The sequence below is a fragment of the Labrus mixtus genome, chromosome 13 (genome assembly GCF_963584025.1).
Source record: "Labrus mixtus chromosome 13, fLabMix1.1, whole genome shotgun sequence".
Classification (NCBI taxonomy): Eukaryota; Metazoa; Chordata; class Actinopteri; order Labriformes; family Labridae; genus Labrus; species Labrus mixtus.
In genome coordinates this window covers 10,618,219-10,636,047 of record NC_083624.1, presented here as the reverse complement: position 1 = coordinate 10,636,047, position 17,829 = coordinate 10,618,219, and the positions used below count along the sequence as shown (strand labels likewise).

The window sequence follows — 17,829 nt, the reverse complement described above, 5'->3', positions numbered from 1 at the left end:
GTACTGCATGTGAAGAATGTTCTCTGGAGGGGCATTAAATGTTAAAATGATATAAGGAAAGTAGAGGCCTCATATGTGTTCATTAGAACTCTGCTGTTCTACCTGAGAGGCTAAACTCAGGGTGAAGCCCCCGCATTGCTTCTTTGGGGAAACTCTCTAACTCCTTTCAGGTGTTTTTATTTGCCTGACACTAAACTCTGGCAACCTCTGCTGGTGAATTTTGTGTATGACATCTGATCAGACTTTGTAGAAATCTTTATTTATATTGTCAGTCAAAAGTACATTATCCCCTAAACACCCGGTAAAAATGGCCGAATATTTCACATTTAAGGCCGAGAGGACTCGCTCGTAAAATTCTGGAGGCAGCTTTGCATTTGACAGTAAAAACAGAGAGGAGGACATTTTAAAATCACGTTTATAAACCAACCAGAGGATGATAGTTCTGGTCAGGAGTCCCTTTGAGTCACAGGAGTTCAGCCCAAACAGGGAGAGAGAATCAGAGGAGGAGGATGTGCAAACCCGTCCTTGTTTCTCCAAAATAATGAAATGTCACCGTTTTATTCAAGAGGTCAACTCTCGTCACAGTGAACAGAAACGGGAAATTATGAAGCAACAGAGACCGTTCTGTCGGCACAAACAGACAAGTCAGAGGCAACAGAAATAAGGAAAACTGAAACACAACAAACTGATGAGCTTTGTTCTTCCCTATTTACAAAATAAACCATTTCAGGCGGGGCTGTTACATTCACCAAATAAGTAGAACCAAAAAGGAGAAACGTCTGTTCTTTCTTCTGGCGCAAGTTTAAAGGTTTGTAAAGATCTTCTTCTTCTTCTGTCGTCAGCAGCTCGCTCTTCAGCATACGTAGTGACTGAGTCAGAGTGTCCTCTTCACTCAGAAGAAAAATTAATTTTAGCTTTTCAAAATAAAAGAAAGGCCGTGTTACTAAATAATGAGGGGACACAGAGAGTACAACAAAACATGGCATCATTTCCATTTGTACACTTTAAATAAAAACGTCTGCATTAAATGTGCCGCTGCTGTCGGCCTGCAGAACATTAAAACGTAAAAGCTGAAGTGGGTTCGAGCCATCCTGAGAACAATCTGAAAATAATAAATACACCCTGGCCCTCCTGTTGAGCGATGAATCAGATAACTTAGTCCAGGCTGTGTCTGCTGCTGTGTCAGTATCCTTGTAGTCCATTGTAAACTTTCTGTACAGATCCCTGCTTCAGGAGGCTCCGAATACCTGCAACGACAACATGACTGTTAATAACTTCAGCTTCTAACAGCTTTATACTGATTCAAACATGTTTACTAAATACAACTGATGATGCAGCATCTTAAAGGAGCAATATGCAACTCTGACCCCTAGTGTTTAAAATGGGTACTGCAGTCCAAATTCTAAACATTGTAGAGAGCTGTCTCCCCCCGCCCCCTCCTCTCTAGAGTCGATGCTCACGCAGGTTGCCATGTGGTGGACACTGAAGCTTCAGTGTTTAGCCAGCTCTGCATCGGTCTGTAAACCTTTCTGCGTTCTAACCTCTCTCCATTTTTTCAAAAGCATCTCCAATATCGATCCTAGTTTGAGCACGTTTCTGCTCGTGGAGCTTATTAGAAACATGCAGAGGCTTTTTAGGTCGGGTACAATCACTTCTATCTGAACCAGTTCTCTTGCCCGCTTCCATCGCTGCAACACCTGTTGGTTTGACCTAATAACTGCTCTCATATCTGGCAAGGGACGTCCAAAAAGACTGTGTGGGGGTGCCTTAAAACCGCCTACCTTCTCTGGTCCAATCAAATCCAGAGCATTCAGGACCAGAATCTAAAGTTAGAAGGAGGACATACTGGCTGCTGCATTGTTGTCAGAGAAGCCCGCACTGTTGCTTTAAAATGTAACCCGCATGGTCATTTGATCGCACCAGGATGGATGTCCCTGCTCACCCTCTTTCTGCTGCTCGTCCAGCTGCGTCTGAGGAAACTCCACGTCGAAGGTGATGATGAGGGAACCTCTGATGTTGATGTTGTCGAAGTTTGGCAGACCTTCTCCTTTCTTCCACATCCGAGCGCCGGGTTTGGTGACTTTATCTCTCTCTATGTGAACCTGTGAGTCAGAGGCAGACGTTCAGTTTACACCTCTTCTCTTCGATTTGAAATAGGATGATTTTAAATACACTTTTCATAGTCTGCACTCAGAAAAAAATTTGCCACCTTATGGCCGTCCAAATGTACGATCTCCATCTTGAAGCCGACCAGCGCCTCCACCAGGGAGATGGTGACGTTGGTGTAAAGGTCGTCTCCTCTGCGCTCAAACACTGGATGTCTGAAATAATAAAAACATGTCTCAAGTCACGTAACCGCTCGTCACTCATGTAATACTTTGTTACAAAGTGCAGACACATAGAGAGAAAAGAGATTCATACTTTAACACTTTGATTCTGAATCGTAGATCTCCAGGTTCTCCATCGATGTGAGGCTCACCTGCGGTCACAGATACAGATGTTAACAGCAGGTGACATTTAAAGAACACGTTATTATTTATCTTATGACAAACTTACCTTCTCCAATGAAAGGGTACTCCATCTCATCTCTCACTCCCTGCTCGATTTCTACCTCCAGGGTTCTCTCTTCATTAACCAGCCTGTAGGAAAGCAAACATGATTTATAAATGTAATGACATCTCAGGTGTCAGCGTATGAGGAACACCTAGCTCAGGGCCATTTAAAACAGGACTGCAGTAAAAAAAAAACCTCCCTTTTGAAGTTCAGGTGTCGTTAAAAAAAATATTTTTGCGTGGCATCTCCGAGCGCTCAAGTTGAACATTTTTCAACTTTTCAGAAAGTCGCTGTTGACGTCACCGGCGCTCTTTTCCAAATTTATGATACTCCCCGTAGTTTTGCCGCCTACAGATTGTGTCTTGTACCTTCATCCTCCTCGCTCCGTGTCTGATCGGGAAATAGACGATCTCAAATAAAAATATATGCAGTAAAAAGTAACAGAGCAGTGTCGGTCATACAGCGGCCGTTGTCAACAGACTGTTGCCATAGAGACAGGACGGACGTGCAGCCCTTTTCTTCTCAGCACAAACGCTTCATGCCAGCACTTTTCTGCCCGGAAAAAACGCTAGGTAGAGGACAGGGCCTGAAGCATGGCACATGACACCTGTAGACTGTGTTGTGACCCGTTTTTTTTTTTTATTGCACAGACGTTTGAGTGCAGGGATGAGAGGGTTCCTTGTTTTGTAATTTCTGGCCCTGATAAAGAGTTTTATGAAGAGCAGCGACTTACTTCACATTTGGACACTCGTCACAGACCATCTCCTGAGTCATTTGAAAGCGTCCAGGTCCGAGCTGCGTCGTCCTCATCTCCTGCCTGCAGTTACACTTCCTCTTTCCGGGAGCTTCTTTGGCTATGGGCTTGTTACGAACGACCTGAGGGACAAAATTATTCAAGAAAATATGTTTTCACAACTTCGATAATACGACAGAGTTTAAGTTAGAAACCATCTTCAACTAGTGCAGGATTTTATTTTTTCAGAGAAGAATATTTTCTCCTCACCTCCACAAAGTTCCCAGAGTACACCTCTTCAAGCGTGACCTCCAGGTCAAGTATGATGTCATTTCCTCTGGGGATGTTCCTGTCCTGCTGCTGTCTGTTTCCTCCAAACATGAACCCAAAGTCTCCAAAGAAGCTGCAGAGAGAGGGCAGCGTGAGAGACATAGGAGCCTCAGAGGATTCTTTTTTTAAAGTTCAAACACATCTTATCTGAACTGCGATCAGATTCAGCGTCATTCTCCCTCTGTGCAGAAACTTACCAAAAAGTACCCAGGGACTAAATCTCAATATACATTTCTGTTACAGCCTCCGCTAACATCAGGAAACTCACCTGGAGAAAATGTCGTTGTGTGAGCCGTGATGACCCTCTTTGAGTCCATCTTCTCCGTATGCGTCGTACTGTTTTCTTTTCTCCTCGTCTGAGAGAACCTACGAGAGAAACAAGGTCTCAGAACGAGCGATAACAAAAGATATTTTTCATACCAGCGTGATCTAAAATAACAACATGAGAAAACATCACATCATCATTCAAAACTCTATGATACAGAGCTCTGTTTTTCTTATTATAAAAAACAGTGTTATTTTTATTTTACAAGATATGGTGGAGCTTGTAAATGTATTTTCTAGTCTTCTGACGACTCAAAGCGCTTTTACACCGCAGGTCACACCTACACATTCACACACTGATGGTAGAGGCTGCTGAGTAAAGAGTCCATCAGTATTAACTAATCCATTCATACACATTTATATGCTGCAGTCGAAGCAGTGCGAGCAACTTGGGGTTAAGTGCCTTGCCCAAGGACACATCGGACATGTAGCTGGGGGAGCTGGGGATCAAACCCCCGACCTTCATGTTGAGAGAAAACCAACTATACCAGCTCTACAGACTCCACCAACTGAGCCACAGCCGCCCCTAAGTAAGGCCGCCCACAAAAATGGCAGGGCCCCTGGTAGGCCCAGTGAATGGGCCCTCAACAGATTTTATTATTATTTATCTTAAATGCAGAAGAAGCATATAACTGTTGTTGTTGTTGTTGGTTGAGGTGGAATTATTAAGTTTTGCAACATAGGCCTGCAACTAATGATCATTGTGGACAGCTTGAATTGAGCATTAACAGATGGATTATAATAATAATAATAATAATAATGATAATATGAATGTGTTTGTGTCCTTAACACAGGGTTTAGATTTGTTTGGATTATATATACTATTGTATTATTAGATTTCTAAAATGCCCAAAAGATTAAAGTTCACTGATTTCAAGCAGATGTTTACTTTATAGGCAGATTTAACTTTATAAGTATTTATTCAATAAAAAAGACAATGAGAGAAAATCTTAAAGTTGAAGGAGTAGGAGACATTATTGATCAACTTTAAGGTAATTTAATTAATGTGTATTATGCAAAAGTAAATACTTAACAGATGAAACACATTCTCCTCTATGATAAAAGTGAAGAAGAGTGAGACTAATCACTTTGATTTGTAGGAGCAATGTGAATATTTGATCGGGAGACACCTGCTTAGAAATCCACTCCCACTGCTCCACGTCTTGTTTTTCTGTATGTCAGCTGTGCCAGGCAGCAGCCAATCAGAGGCAGACACACGGTCTAGTCAACCAATCACAGTAGAGATTCCGTTTCCAACAACAACCAAATAGCTACCGTACAAAATACTTCTGTATCGGTCTCTCAGGCTCTTCTGTTCTCAGTCATACATGAACAACTATGTAGATAAAACAATCTTTTGACTAAAAATAACGTTTACAATGCCACCATTCATCTCCAACTGAAGAAAACACACTGCAATAGCTTCATACGCACCTCATAAGCTGCCCCCAAGTCTGCAAATTTATCTTGAGCTTTTGGGTCGTCTTGGTTTCTGTCGGGATGTAGCTGCAGAGCAAGCTTTCTGTAGGCCTTCTTTATGTCCCGGATCGATGCAGACTTGGTCACACCCAAGATCTGATAGAAATCTCGCCTGCAAGTCAAGAAAGGGGAAATAATCAAAGCTATGTGGCTGTTTTTAGTCGGATAGCAGAACTAGTACTGCTACACATGGTTATGCATGTAGAAACACAGCTAACAGTGAGCTAGCTTCATAAACTAACAAGGAAGCAGGTGTGTATTCAACACCGGTTATAACTACGACAACAGACGCACACCGGTATGAAAGCGTCCTAGTCCTAGTCGATGTTCAATTATTAAAAAAAAAAAAAAAAAGGTACCCAGGTAAAACTGGCCCATTAATTTCACAGGAAAGATCAGTTTTATCCACACATTTATTTTTAAACGTCCATTCATTGAATAACTATAACTGAAAGAAAATCCGGCTACGTCCTTTACTTTGAAATCCGGAAGTGTTACGAGGATTTACGGTAACTTGTTCTTGACCTATTATCTTACAAGATACTGGAATACTACAATAAAATCGACTCCTTGCTTTGAGTTATTTAAGTTGGAGAGTATTTTTGTTTAATTGTTGACCGTTTTTCGTACCAGTTTGTTTAAAAAGTCACTAATAGGGCCACATCGTAATTACCGTAAACCTCGTATCAATGCGCACATCGCAAAATTAAACACACTGGTAGCTATCTTTAAAGCTCATAGCAGTATTCGCTGAGTTTGAGTTTAGTTTAATAAAATCACAACAATTAAAATGAGAGTTTAGTGCGATGTCAGCCTGCCCCAGATTCATCCACACATGCAGAACAGCTCTGGACCAATCACAGAGGAACATGTGTACCACCTGGCGACGCTCTCTCTCTGCTGTGTGTTTGTGTGTGTGTGTAGCATCCCAGCGTAACCACACTTACCCTGCAAGCACAGCCGAGATCACATAAAGAAGCAGGCAGCACACATTGCAGAGATTCATCCCTTTGGCAGCCATAGATCCCAGTGTACGTAGAAATGAAGGAGCGGAAAGAAGAGCCGGCTTTTTTTTGGGGCTGGATCCCGCTGCCAGTCACAAGCCTTCTTCCTCCTGTCAGAGAGAGAGAGCCCGCCCACCGGATGACGACAGATCCGCCACTCAGTCAAAGCCCCGCCCACATTTAAAGAAAAATATCCGTTTTTTTCCTCTAAAGTATATTTTTATTTATTTATTTTAAAAAAAGTTCCTCGACAGTACAAAAAACCGTAAAAAGCTAATAATTAATTAGACTAAAAACAGTGAATATACCATAAACTGTATATACTGTTGGATAAACCCTTATATTCATACGTTTATAATATAAAAATAATTCAATGTAATACACAAACACGAAAAATGTCGTCAAAAAATGAATATCGTACAAATTCGTAGCCTATTAAATTCAGTAAACATTCCATTTACTTTCATTATTTAAATGAAGTGTTATGTCAGTTTTGAACAGCCCTTAGTGTAACAGGTTGCATTTAGTCTTTTTTGTTTGAGTTTGGGACATAAAACACGTCTTTTCCCATCTCATCCTTTATTTAAAGGTGCACTATGTAGTTTTGGTGGTGAAATTTGAAAGTTGGAGAAATGAAATAATTCTATGCTATATTTTCTGAACTACACAAACTTTACCCAAAGAAAAAAATGGGTCCCTGGACACCTGTTTAGAGATTAAAAGCTTCCAGGAGAGTTACAGTTTCACAACATTTTATCTTCAAACAGTGTTACAGGGACAACATTTTCCTCTGAGGACAGTTTGTGTACAGAGTTATGAACAATCTGTACACTTCTCCAACTTTCACATTTCTCTCCAAAAACTACATAGTGCACCTTTAAATCCAGCCTCTGATGTAAGTCTTCAATTATATGCTAGAAAGTATTCAAGATGTGTAGTATAATTCAACTGCAGCACAACAATAACAGCTTTAGTTTTCTGCATGACAACAAACCAGGGGAGGCTGAAGCGCGCTCCCGCGAGCTGCGCGCAACAGATGTGAGTTCGGGTCTCGATGGAGAGAGGAGGGCGCCAAACAGGAAGATGTGTGTGTCTCTGAGTCCTCCTGGTTCTGCCTCTAATCACAACAACCAGCTTGTCAACGACATGACTTGAACGAGTGAGCTGAAGCGTCAAGAAGGAGCAGATCGTTTCCAGACGGAGAAGAAGAAGAAGAACAAAGTAAGATCAAACACAGGAAGCCATCACCCTGCTCGTCTTTGGAGCTAACGGTAGCTAAGTTAGCCGTAAACTAGTTTGGTGAAGTTAAACAGCACTTCAGTAATTCCTGTAGCCTGTAAATCTGCTTTTACATTCAGTCAAAATAAAAATAAAGAGCTGAGCGTATTCTTCGCTGTCTGATTGGATTAGTTTTAGCTTAACAGTCACATTTGTTAGCTTGCCAAACTTGATGTCAGGTGTTGGTGTCATGAACTGTCTGGCTGCCTGTTGTCATGGGAACATCATGAGGTCATTACAGGAGATGTTCATATTATTCCACCATAAAGAAACTTTTTTCACATGTTTTTGTTGTAACCTCACCCCGCTGGTGTTGCAACAGTAGTAAGTCTTTAAGTAAGTTTTTTTAATATTTCTTAACATTGCTACTTAATACTGACATTCTTACATTAGTTTTAAGTTTTCATAATTTCCGATACTTTTCCTTTTTTTTTTTTTTGTCTTGGACTTGTGTTTTTTTTGTTGCAAACGTATTCATCAGTCATTGTGTCTCTTCATTTTTCTTGTTAACCTGGAATTTATTTAATGCAAAAATTATCAGGGATCAGCCGAGTCCCTTTGCACCTTTAAGAAAAGCTAAAGACCACCTACGACCTTCATGATGATGATGATGATGTTGAAGATTTAGGTTGGTTTTAATGCTGATTAGAACTCTCAAGAACAGCTGTCAGTGTTGTGATCTTCCTCTTGTCACTTCCTGTCAGCGTCTGTGTGTCTGATCAGACTTAAAGCTGTTTGTTAGCTCTTCCTGACGTTGTTTCCTCCTCTCTAGATCCTCGCTTGTGTTCTTACTCTCTGATGTACGTCGCTTTGGATAAAAGCGTCTGCTAAATGAATTGTAGAATTAAATCGTCTATCATATGTGAGCCTTTGAATGTGTTCTTCTCCTTCAGACATGGAGGCAGAAAGCGTGAGCGTATGGCCACGCATGGAACCCTTCTTACTGGGCGCCCTGCAGGTGAATCAAGTCTTTCCACATATTCATTTTATTTTTCAGTGGATGCAATTCCTTGTGAAATAACCAGAGTTGAATGGCCTTATATTATAGGTGTCTCCCCCCTCCAAGCTCAGCCTGCATTATTTGCGCAAGATGGCGACCTATGTGCGGACACGGGACGGCTGTTTCCCCTCTCTGGGCTGGTCCATGTGGAGACACATTGCCTGCGGTAAACTCCAGCTCCCAGAAGACATTGCATGGCTCTACTTTGAGACCTTTGACCTTCTTTTAGGCCAGTGATTCTTAACCATGGGGCCGCGGCCCACACTTGGGCCGCGAGCGCCACCTAGAGGGCCGCAAAAAACTTTCCGTTTTGCACCTGTGGGCCGCGGGGGCCGCGGCACCGCACCGCAAACCGCAGGTTATCCATCAGATGCTCAGCTACAATACCGCTTCCCACCACTTGGTGGCGGTAATGCGCCAGTCAGTTGTTTAACAAGCTCCAATAAGCAGAAGAAGACACTCGGTGAGCCGTTAGCCTGTAGTGAAGTCAGAAAGTGATGGAGAAGTTTTTGAAAAGAAAAAATGAAGAGGAAAGTGGTGCCAAACCCCCCACAAAGGCAAAAATATTGCGCAGGTACAATCCGGACTTTATAAAGTACGGATTTGTGAACGGAGGTACCGAGGCAACTCCAAGAGCTCAGTGTGTTGAGTGTGGACTTGCGCTATCAAACGAAGCACTAAAGCCTTCAAAATTAAAGCGGCATCTTGAAACCAAACATCCAACGCTCGTGGGAAAGCCGGTGGAATTTTTCAAGAGAAAAGAAAATGGACTTCAGATGCAGAAAATGTCTGTCGTGTCACTGACAGGTAATTCTAAATGTGCTTTGAAAGCCAGCTACCTCGTAGCCAGACGTGTGGCACAGAGTAAGAAAGCGTTCACCATAGCGGAGGAATTGGTTCTGCCTGCCGCTGTGGATATGTGCCGTGAGATGCTCGGAGAGGCTGCTGCAAAGAAGCTGCTGACCATCCCACTCTCAAACGACACTGTGAGTCACCGTATCGCGGACATGGCCTCAGATATCAGACATCAGCTTCTGGAAAGAATACAAAGTAGCCCATTTTTCTCTTTGCAACTAGATGAGTCCACTGATGTTACAAATGCTGCACTGCTGCTGGTTTTTGTTCGCTATCGCTGGGACAGTAGTTTGCACGAAGACATACTGTTTTGTGGAGAGCTACCAACACGAACTACGGCTCAGGAATGTTTCCGCTGCATGGATGAGTATTTCACTGAGAACGGCCTGGACTGGCAGAACTGTGTTGGGGTGTGCAGTGATGGTGCAGCGTCAATGACTGGCAGGCATCACGGCGTCATCAGGCAGATACTTGATCGTGCACCAGAAGCTAAATGGACCCACTGTTTCCTCCACCGTGAAAGCCTTGCATCAAAAAAGATGTCACCAGAGTTCAACGAGGTGATGGATGTAAGTGTGAAAACCATCAACTTCATTAAAAATAATGCTGTGAACTCCAGATGTTTTGCCAAGCTTTGTGAGGACATAGAAGCAGATCATGTCCAGCTGCTCTATCACAGTGAGGTGAGATGGCTCTCAAGAGGACAGGTCCTCAACCGTTTGTTTGAACTGAGGAATGAGGTCTTCTCTTTTCTGACTGAGAAAAAATCTCCTCTTGCACATTACTATGCCAACACGAAGTTCACAGCTAAACTTGCCTACCTCTGTGACATTTTTTCATTGCTGAACCAGCTGAACATCTCACTTCAAGGGAGAAATAGCAACATGTTTTTTGTTGCAGACAAAGTTCAAGCTTTCAAGAGGAAACTTGCTTTGTGGACTAAGAGGGCCCAGGAAAAGAGGATGGACATGTTTCCACTTTTGTCTGACATTTTGGAAAACACCCCTCAGGTGAAGATCAGTGACTCGGTCTCTCAGCACCTCTCACAACTGGCAGAGAAATTTGATGAGTACTTTCCTGAGGATCCCAGAGAGGGACACATGTGGATATTGGACCCATTTTCTGTGGATCCCACTGAAAATGATGTTGCTTTGCCCTCACATCTGGAATCCGAGCTTCTGGAAGTTTCCACCGACAGCACTTTAAAGTTGCAGTGGGGCAAACTGGACCTGGGCTCCTTCTGGATTGCTGTCTCAAAGGAGTACCCATGTCTAGCACTGAGGGCTGTGAAACTCCTTCTCCCATTCACGACTACATACCTGTGTGAATCAGGATTCTCCATTGTGGCCACAACTAAGACCAAAGCCAGAAACAGACTCAGAGCAACACTGGAGGCTACTCTGAGAGTGAGCCTTTCCCCCATTCCACCCAGACTGGATCTGATCATGTCTGAGAGGCAGGCCCAAGTGTCTCATTAAGAGATGATCATAAAAAGAGTTTATTGTTGTGACTGTTGTTATTGTTCATTTGTCACCGATATGAAGAGCAAGTTCTGGTTCTGCAATGCAAAAATGAAGACAGCTGAAGCAATTGTCAAATTATTTAGCAGTTTTAAAGCTATATTTTCGTTTGCACTTTATTTCAATTTCATTTACAGTTTATTTATTTATTTAATATTAAACTTTTATTGTTTGAATTTATTTATTTTATTACCACATGATTTTATTTATCAAATTTCCTATTTTTATTTTTATCAGTAGTAAAATCTAAAATCTAATTCTAAATTATTTTTGTGTTTTTGTGTTAATAAGCCTGACGTTAGCCTTGTTAATTGTGTTGTGAATTGTTGGCCTGTTCGGCATCTTGTTGTATGTAGAGATTGACACTACACATTACAAATAAATGTCTTTGTGATGATCACATTGTATAATGTAATTTATTTCACAAGCTTTTAGTTTGTTAAACTGTAAATTGATTTGATTTAATTATTGAATACGAATCAAACCAAGAGTGAGGTCAATTATTATACCAATACAGTTTTAATATTTGAATGGGCCCTGGGCCACTTTGTACTGGAAAAGTTGGGCCCCGAGGTCAAAAAGGTTAAGAACCCCTGTTTTAGGCCACACTCCAGAGGAGAGGCTGGAGCGGGCCGAGTGTCTCTCCCAGTGCGCCGACAAAAGTGAGCTGAACCAACAAAGGACCAAGGTAACAAAAAAAAAAAAAAAAAAACAAGGGTGGAGGTGACTGAGTGTACCAAAGAATGTAACACTATCTGGTGACTTGTTCATGAAGGTGTGCTGCTCGTTGTTGTGTTTTTGCCTGAGGCAGAGGCTCGTGTCTCCACAGACTGATCTGAACCTGTTGTTTCTCTTTTCTCTTACTTCAGCTGTCTGTGGACACCCTGCAGTTCCTCCTCTTCCTCTACATCCAGCAGCTTAATCGTGTGTCTCTACGCACCTCTCTGATCGGTGAAGAGTGGCCCAGTCATCGTACTCGCTCCCCGTCTCCATCAGACCGAGAGGCCAAAACCAGCTCTCAGAACAAGGTCTGTGCTCCTGTGGAGGACAAAAGACAGTCTGAGAACTGATTCTGCAGTTCCCCGAGTTCCTCCTATTGTATTACCTTTAAAACACAGGAGCTATTGTCATGTCATTCCTTCTCATATGTCACTCATTGCCTTTTTTTGTTTGTTTTGGGGTCACTAGAACTGGGACGATCAGGCCCACCTGTCATTCGTGCAGAGTCATCTAGCTGAGATCCTGGAGCTGCTGGTGGAGCCAGGTCAGCTCTCACAGTCTGGACAGGCGCTCAGGGACTGCCAGGTGTGTGAGAGCACATCTTCTGTGTTACTTTACAGTGACAGACCAAAGGAGAAGGACATTTTTAAAATGGAGAAATGTCGTACAACAGGGTGAGAGGGGGTTGCTGTTAGTGATGAACCAACGGAAAGAAAGTCCCTAAAGCTCCTGCTGTCCCTTGGCTTTATGGGGATTTATGATTATAATAATGATAATACACGTCATAGTTATGCTTTTCTGAATACACAAAGATGCTTAACAAAGAACAACAAGAAAACAAAACAAAGAATGAATAATCAAAGAGAAGGAGGACATTACAGCCAGAAACAGACAGAAACATTTGGAGACGGGAGGTGGACATAATAATAATAAAAACAGATCTTTAACATCTTATCTCCATTTTTGTAGAAGAAGTCACTGCATTACATTTTAATTCTTGGTTCACAGAGAGCTGCTCTGGATGTGTTAGATTCAATCATCTGGTGGTTTGAGAAATGCTGAAACATTAAAACTGCCCATATGATGCATCGTAGCGTTGTTTTACTTTTCCAGATATCCCTGGAGGCTGTGCGGAGTTTGGGCCTGCTCTTGGAGGGCTCAGTCTGTCAGGGCAGAGTTGTTCAGCCCGTCCACCGACTGCTCACTAAAGGTCCGCTGCAAACACAGGCCGGCTACTCCTCGCACAGCCGCTCCTTCCCGCTGCACAAGCTCCTCTCCTGTCTCCAGCAGAGCCTCACACTCAACCCGTTCGGGATGACCGCCTGTCTACGCTCAGGAAAGAAACTGGCCTGGGCTCAACAAGGTAACCTGACACCTGCTGGCAAAAAGAAGCACTTTAATGTCCATGTCTGTCAGCTCAAGCTATTTACATTCCTTTGACCATGTCTTTGCTCATTACAGTGGAGGGCGCCATGAAGAGAGCCAAAATAGCCCGTAACACTCACATGGCTCCACCCGGCAGCAGGATGGTGCTGATGTCACAAGTGTTCAAACAAACTCTGGCTAAAACCTCCGACAAACTGACAGGCGCCAAAATCAAAATCCACAGATGCTCGGATGCCTTCATATACCTTCTGTCGCCTCTCAGGTAACGTTAGCTTCCTGTAAGGGACTTATTTTAAATCGTAAATGACTAATATGTACAAAATGGCTTTAGCCTGTAGCCGTGAAATGGGCTGTAATGGCTGCACCGTAGTCCTTGGGGGGGGGGGCAAAGGGTCCTGGTCTAAATGCATCCCGGTCTATCCCCTTAGAGATCTCTTCTGTAAAATGAATGTTTTGGACATGCTTCATCTGTCACTGGTACTTGTCGTTTCAGATCAGTCAGCGTGGACAAGTGCAGAGACACCACAGTGGTCCTTGGTCCTGTTGAGACCAGCGTCCACATCCACGGCTGTCAGAACGTACGGCTGGTCTGCGCAGCTGGAAGGATCGTCATCGGAGCCTCTTCGTCTTGCACCATCCACGCCTTGACGCCCACCCGCCCTCTGCTCCTACCAGGAAACACAGACATTACCCTGGGGCCTTTCCACACTTTCTACCCCTCCCTGGAGGACCACATGGCCAGTGTGGGACTGGCCGTCGTCCCCAACGTCTGGGATCAACCCTTACTTCTGGGGGCGGAGGGTCTCAACCCGTCGCCTAATGTGTCATCCAGCCAAGACCCTTCCTGCTACCGCCTGCTGCCCCCCGCTGAGTTCCACATGCTGGTTGTGCCTTTCAACATGGAGGGGGACTCGTGTGAGGTGCCGGGGGGGTTACCTCCTCTGTACCAGGCAGCTGTGGATGAGAAGCAGAGGAGGATACAGAACTGGCAGAAGACGGTGATGGAGGCGCGGCTGAACAAGTGAGTGTCTAAAAGGGGCCGTCCTGACGCCGTAAATAATAAGTGGAATCATTTGATAGACTGTGTAAAAGCACTTAAACGCCTGTGATCCATAACTGTAAAAATAACTCAGATTCCATTATCCAGCGTGCTTGTCTGATCAGTGGAAAGTTATAACCTAAAAGCCATCCTGAAAAATCAATAAGAATGTGAGTTAGCCTCTCAGCTGCTGAGATATCGTAGAGTTCAGAAAACAGGCTGGACAGGCTTCACACTGTGGCCCTGACTGAATAAAACAAATCATAGGATGCTGTTCCATGAGGAAAAAAAACACCTCTGATTGATTTCTATGTTCAGAGCTTTATCCAAAGGCAGCTGGACTTGGTTGAAGTTGGACTTGGTTGAACCTGAAAAAAACGCTTGGTGGATACGCAGTATTGAATGAGAATCAAAGTGTGTTGAATTCTGACGACCTCAGTGTGGGAGGAGTCTCACACCGACTCTGAGAGAGATCCGCCACATGCAGTTTGTAAGACCAGTGACGTGTCAGGAGGATTGACTACGAACAACAGTTTAAAAACCTCCAATCTCATAAAAGAGACACAAAGAATATAAAGAAGTAATGAAACAAATCTGTATCCACAATCGTCTAGATCGTTATCGTAAACATCAGTATCTGCCCGGATTCTCACCATCGATAATAATCTTCTGTTTAAAGAGGAGGTAGTAACTGTAAAGGATGCACCAGTCATTTAAACTCTTTTTAGGTGGAGGTTTTCGACATTGCAACTTCACTTTGATCACATGATCTGAAGAATGAACCGAGATGTCTTTAAATGTAATGTGTAGATCACCTGATGTGATGTTCACCTTTTCTTGTTTCCCTGTTGTGACCGGTCTTTCGTCTTTCTGACCCACAGGGAGCAGAAGAAGAAGTTCCAGGAGCTGGTCGAGCTGAAGTTCCACCAGTGGATGCTTGAAACGGGGCACAGGCTGGAACTGGACAGCCTCATCCCACCCACATTAACCTCTCTGAATGACTCCAACGGGACTGCAGCGGGCACGGCCCAAGTCAATGACGACAGAAGACCTCTGAGGAATGGCCGGCCGGTGGGACAGTCCCCTTTGGCCTGCTGAGCTGGAGGGTCTGGGTCTCTGACACGGAACAGGTGTCACTGTTGACTTGACACAGAAATATGAGCGTACATTTTGTTTGTGGTTATTAAAACCTCACTCTGACACTTCTGGAGATATCCATCCAGCGTTTAAAGAAACTTCTGAGCCTCTTATCTGTCAACAGACGGCTCGTACAGTAGAAGAAAAAGGCAGCTTAGTCGTTAAGATGCCTGAGCGAGGTAGGGAGTGGATGGGCAGGTTGTTGAACCGCATTGTAAGCACTGTTCTAACGAGGGGGAGCTTTAGTAAACAAACACACACAGGTGCAGCTCCTGAGAAGTCACAACAATCTCCTGAGGAGGTAAAGGTCAACACGGCTCTGACAGAAGCGAGTCTTGAAGTCATGCAGGGAAACTCTGTGTTTGTTACCCGTGAGCACTTCTTTACATAATCCGACGTCTGGATGGATGCATCAGTTATGACCGCATTATGGACAGGATCAGGTCAAAGATGAGGACTTCTTCCTTCAAGTATAAAGTGATTCTTCCCTTTTTCCTCCCAAACTCTGTACCCTGTGCCTCTCTCTTGTAAGTGTACTAACATGTCAGTCATGCCCAGTCACATGCTCAGGCCGTAATGTTTAGATGAAAGGGGAAAAAGAAAGGAATATGAAATGATTATTTGTAGGTACGTAATCTCACCGTCCACATGGTCACATTCTAACCACACTGGTGAACATTTGAGCGCTGCTCTGCATGAGCTCAGCCTTTTGAACATGTTTGATTTTTTCTGCCACAGCTCAGTTATTGATCCCACAGCGGGGGGGGGGTTTTCAGCTTTCGAATGGAAATATTTGCTCTGACAGCGATGAGTGCTGTTTGACCACAAGTGCACAATCACTTTTTTTTCTGCAGATTAATTTTTCGAGTACAACAAAAACAGCTGACACAAAGACGTGCCAAATGAGGCAGAATGACGTCCTGATGTTGCCTAAATGTCCGTTTATTTTTGTATGAACTCACCTGTATAAATATGTATATTTAAGCACTTAAAGCCACCCTGCACTGAAGTGTACTTCAGACCTTTGGGTTCCTGTTTGTTCCCACACACTCGTTCCAGCTTGTTTCTGTTTGAGTTTGCAGACTGGGTCGGTGTGTCAAAATCTGTACTGTACAATATGTGTCAGAGGAAATGGGATCAATATGTGACTAAAAGTTTTCCTCATGCTGAGAGATGTGTGTTTGATCTCTGAACATGATTTCACTGTACAATACCTTCCTGCTGTTACGTTGCTAACGTACCCTTTAACTTGAACACGAGTGACTCTTATGCAGCTGCTGGACGAGGAGGAGAAAATAGATTTAGATTTTTAATTATATAAAAATGAATAAAGTTTTTGGAATAAAGCTGCTTCGTCTGTCTTTACACTTCTTTGCTTCACATGTCGCAGTGGGAAAAATTATTTTTGTTTGTAATTTAAATTGTAAACAATACTTTGCACATCTACTTCATAAAGCATGTATATAGGAGAGTATTGCACTCGGTATTACTTGTAACAAACTAACCGGGAGCAAAACATTGCTAATTAATGTAATTTTGCAAGTTAGACACTGCAGGAGTTTGCATTCCAGTGCTATGCCGACGACATTGAGCTCTACCTCAGTCACTCGTCAACTTCTTTCACAGCATAAAAACATGGCCGTCATCTAACCTTCTCAAACCAAACGCTAACAGAACAGAGCTCATGGTTGTGGCCTCTAAAGCGATGCTCTGGAAGGTTGGAGACAGTCTCCTTAATGTGAACGACCGCTCAATCTGCCCAGCACCAGGAAGTCCGCAACCTGGGTGTCATTCTGGACTCCATCCTGTCATTCCAGTCACACATCAAATCCATCACCCAATCTGCACCCTACCATCTCAAAAATATCTCCAGACTCTCCGACCCTGTAGCAGAATCTCTCATTCACGCCTTCATCCCTTCTCGTCTGGATTATTGCAATGGAGTCCAGTCAGGGGAACCTAGCAAAACCCTGGACAGGCTCCAGTATGTGCAGAACTCAGCTGCCAGGGTTCTCACCCGCACTAAGCCCTGGCAGCACATCACCCCCACTGGCTCCGGGTCAAGTCTCACAGCGGCACAACATACAAAATCCTCCTCCTCATCTACAAATCTCAGCTTGTCAGACCTCCGGCACCTGTCAGACCTCCTCCACCCCTACACTTAGTCCTGAAACCTCCCGGTCCTCGGGCACCGGTTTGAACCTGAACACAGTTTGATTGGCCTCTTCATTGGTTTATTTATAAGCAGACTGAGCGAATAGTACAAGGTCCCATAAATGCCATGTGGCAAGTAACAACATGGTTCATTGTGAATGCACTCATGTTCTACTTCATCTTAATCTTAAAGGGAAGTTGGTTCTTTAATTCTCAGGTTGTTGCAAATTGGTGCAGGTTGCTGCAAAGTTTGGAAACTTATGGTGCATTCATGTGGTGTCACGTGATGAACACCTGCTCAAGTCGGAACAACAACT

General features: G+C 43.5%; 2 protein-coding genes across 3 annotated transcripts; one reads left to right on the top strand and one right to left on the bottom strand.

The window, feature by feature from the left end:
• Window positions 1-237: 237 nt before the first annotated feature.
• dnajb11 (DnaJ heat shock protein family (Hsp40) member B11) lies at window positions 238-6,545 on the bottom strand. Its single transcript, XM_061053712.1, has 10 exons — window positions 6,367-6,545; window positions 5,375-5,531; window positions 3,885-3,982; window positions 3,557-3,689; window positions 3,287-3,429; window positions 2,557-2,639; window positions 2,422-2,479; window positions 2,210-2,321; window positions 1,943-2,102; window positions 238-1,247 (listed from the first exon to the last, which is right to left on the bottom strand). The coding sequence occupies exons 1-10, from the start codon at window positions 6,438-6,440 to the stop codon at window positions 1,183-1,185; spliced, it is 1,083 nt and encodes a 360-aa protein (XP_060909695.1). The 5' UTR covers window positions 6,441-6,545; the 3' UTR covers window positions 238-1,182.
• A 926-nt stretch (window positions 6,546-7,471) lies between these two features.
• tbccd1 (TBCC domain containing 1) lies at window positions 7,472-16,708 on the top strand. 2 transcript variants are annotated; one of them, XM_061053707.1, is made up of 9 exons: window positions 8,305-8,659; window positions 8,750-8,930; window positions 11,679-11,764; window positions 11,946-12,104; window positions 12,265-12,381; window positions 12,910-13,159; window positions 13,258-13,444; window positions 13,676-14,203; window positions 15,103-16,708. In XM_061053707.1, the coding sequence occupies exons 1-9, from the start codon at window positions 8,576-8,578 to the stop codon at window positions 15,317-15,319; spliced, it is 1,809 nt and encodes a 602-aa protein (XP_060909690.1). In that variant the 5' UTR covers window positions 8,305-8,575; the 3' UTR covers window positions 15,320-16,708. The 2 variants fall into 2 exon arrangements, with proteins under 2 accessions (XP_060909689.1, XP_060909690.1); XM_061053706.1 differs by lacking the exons at window positions 11,946-12,104; window positions 12,265-12,381; window positions 12,910-13,159; ... (1 more) ...; window positions 13,676-14,203; window positions 15,103-16,708 and having other exon boundaries at window positions 7,472-8,659; window positions 8,750-11,728.
• Window positions 16,709-17,829: the final 1,121 nt, after the last annotated feature.

Coding starts and splice junctions, on each gene's coding strand:
- dnajb11 (XM_061053712.1), bottom strand. CDS start 6,440: ATGGCTGCCAAAGGGATGAATCTCTGCAATGTGTGCTGCCTGCTTCTT. Junction 2,640..3,286: donor GACGAGTGTCCAAATGTGAA/GTAAGTCGCTGC, acceptor GCTTTCCTACAG/GCTGGTTAATGAAGAGAGAA. Junction 2,103..2,209: donor TACATTTGGACGGCCATAAG/GTGGCAAATTTT, acceptor TCTGACTCACAG/GTTCACATAGAGAGAGATAA.
- tbccd1 (XM_061053706.1), top strand. CDS start 9,199: ATGGAGAAGTTTTTGAAAAGAAAAAATGAAGAGGAAAGTGGTGCCAAA.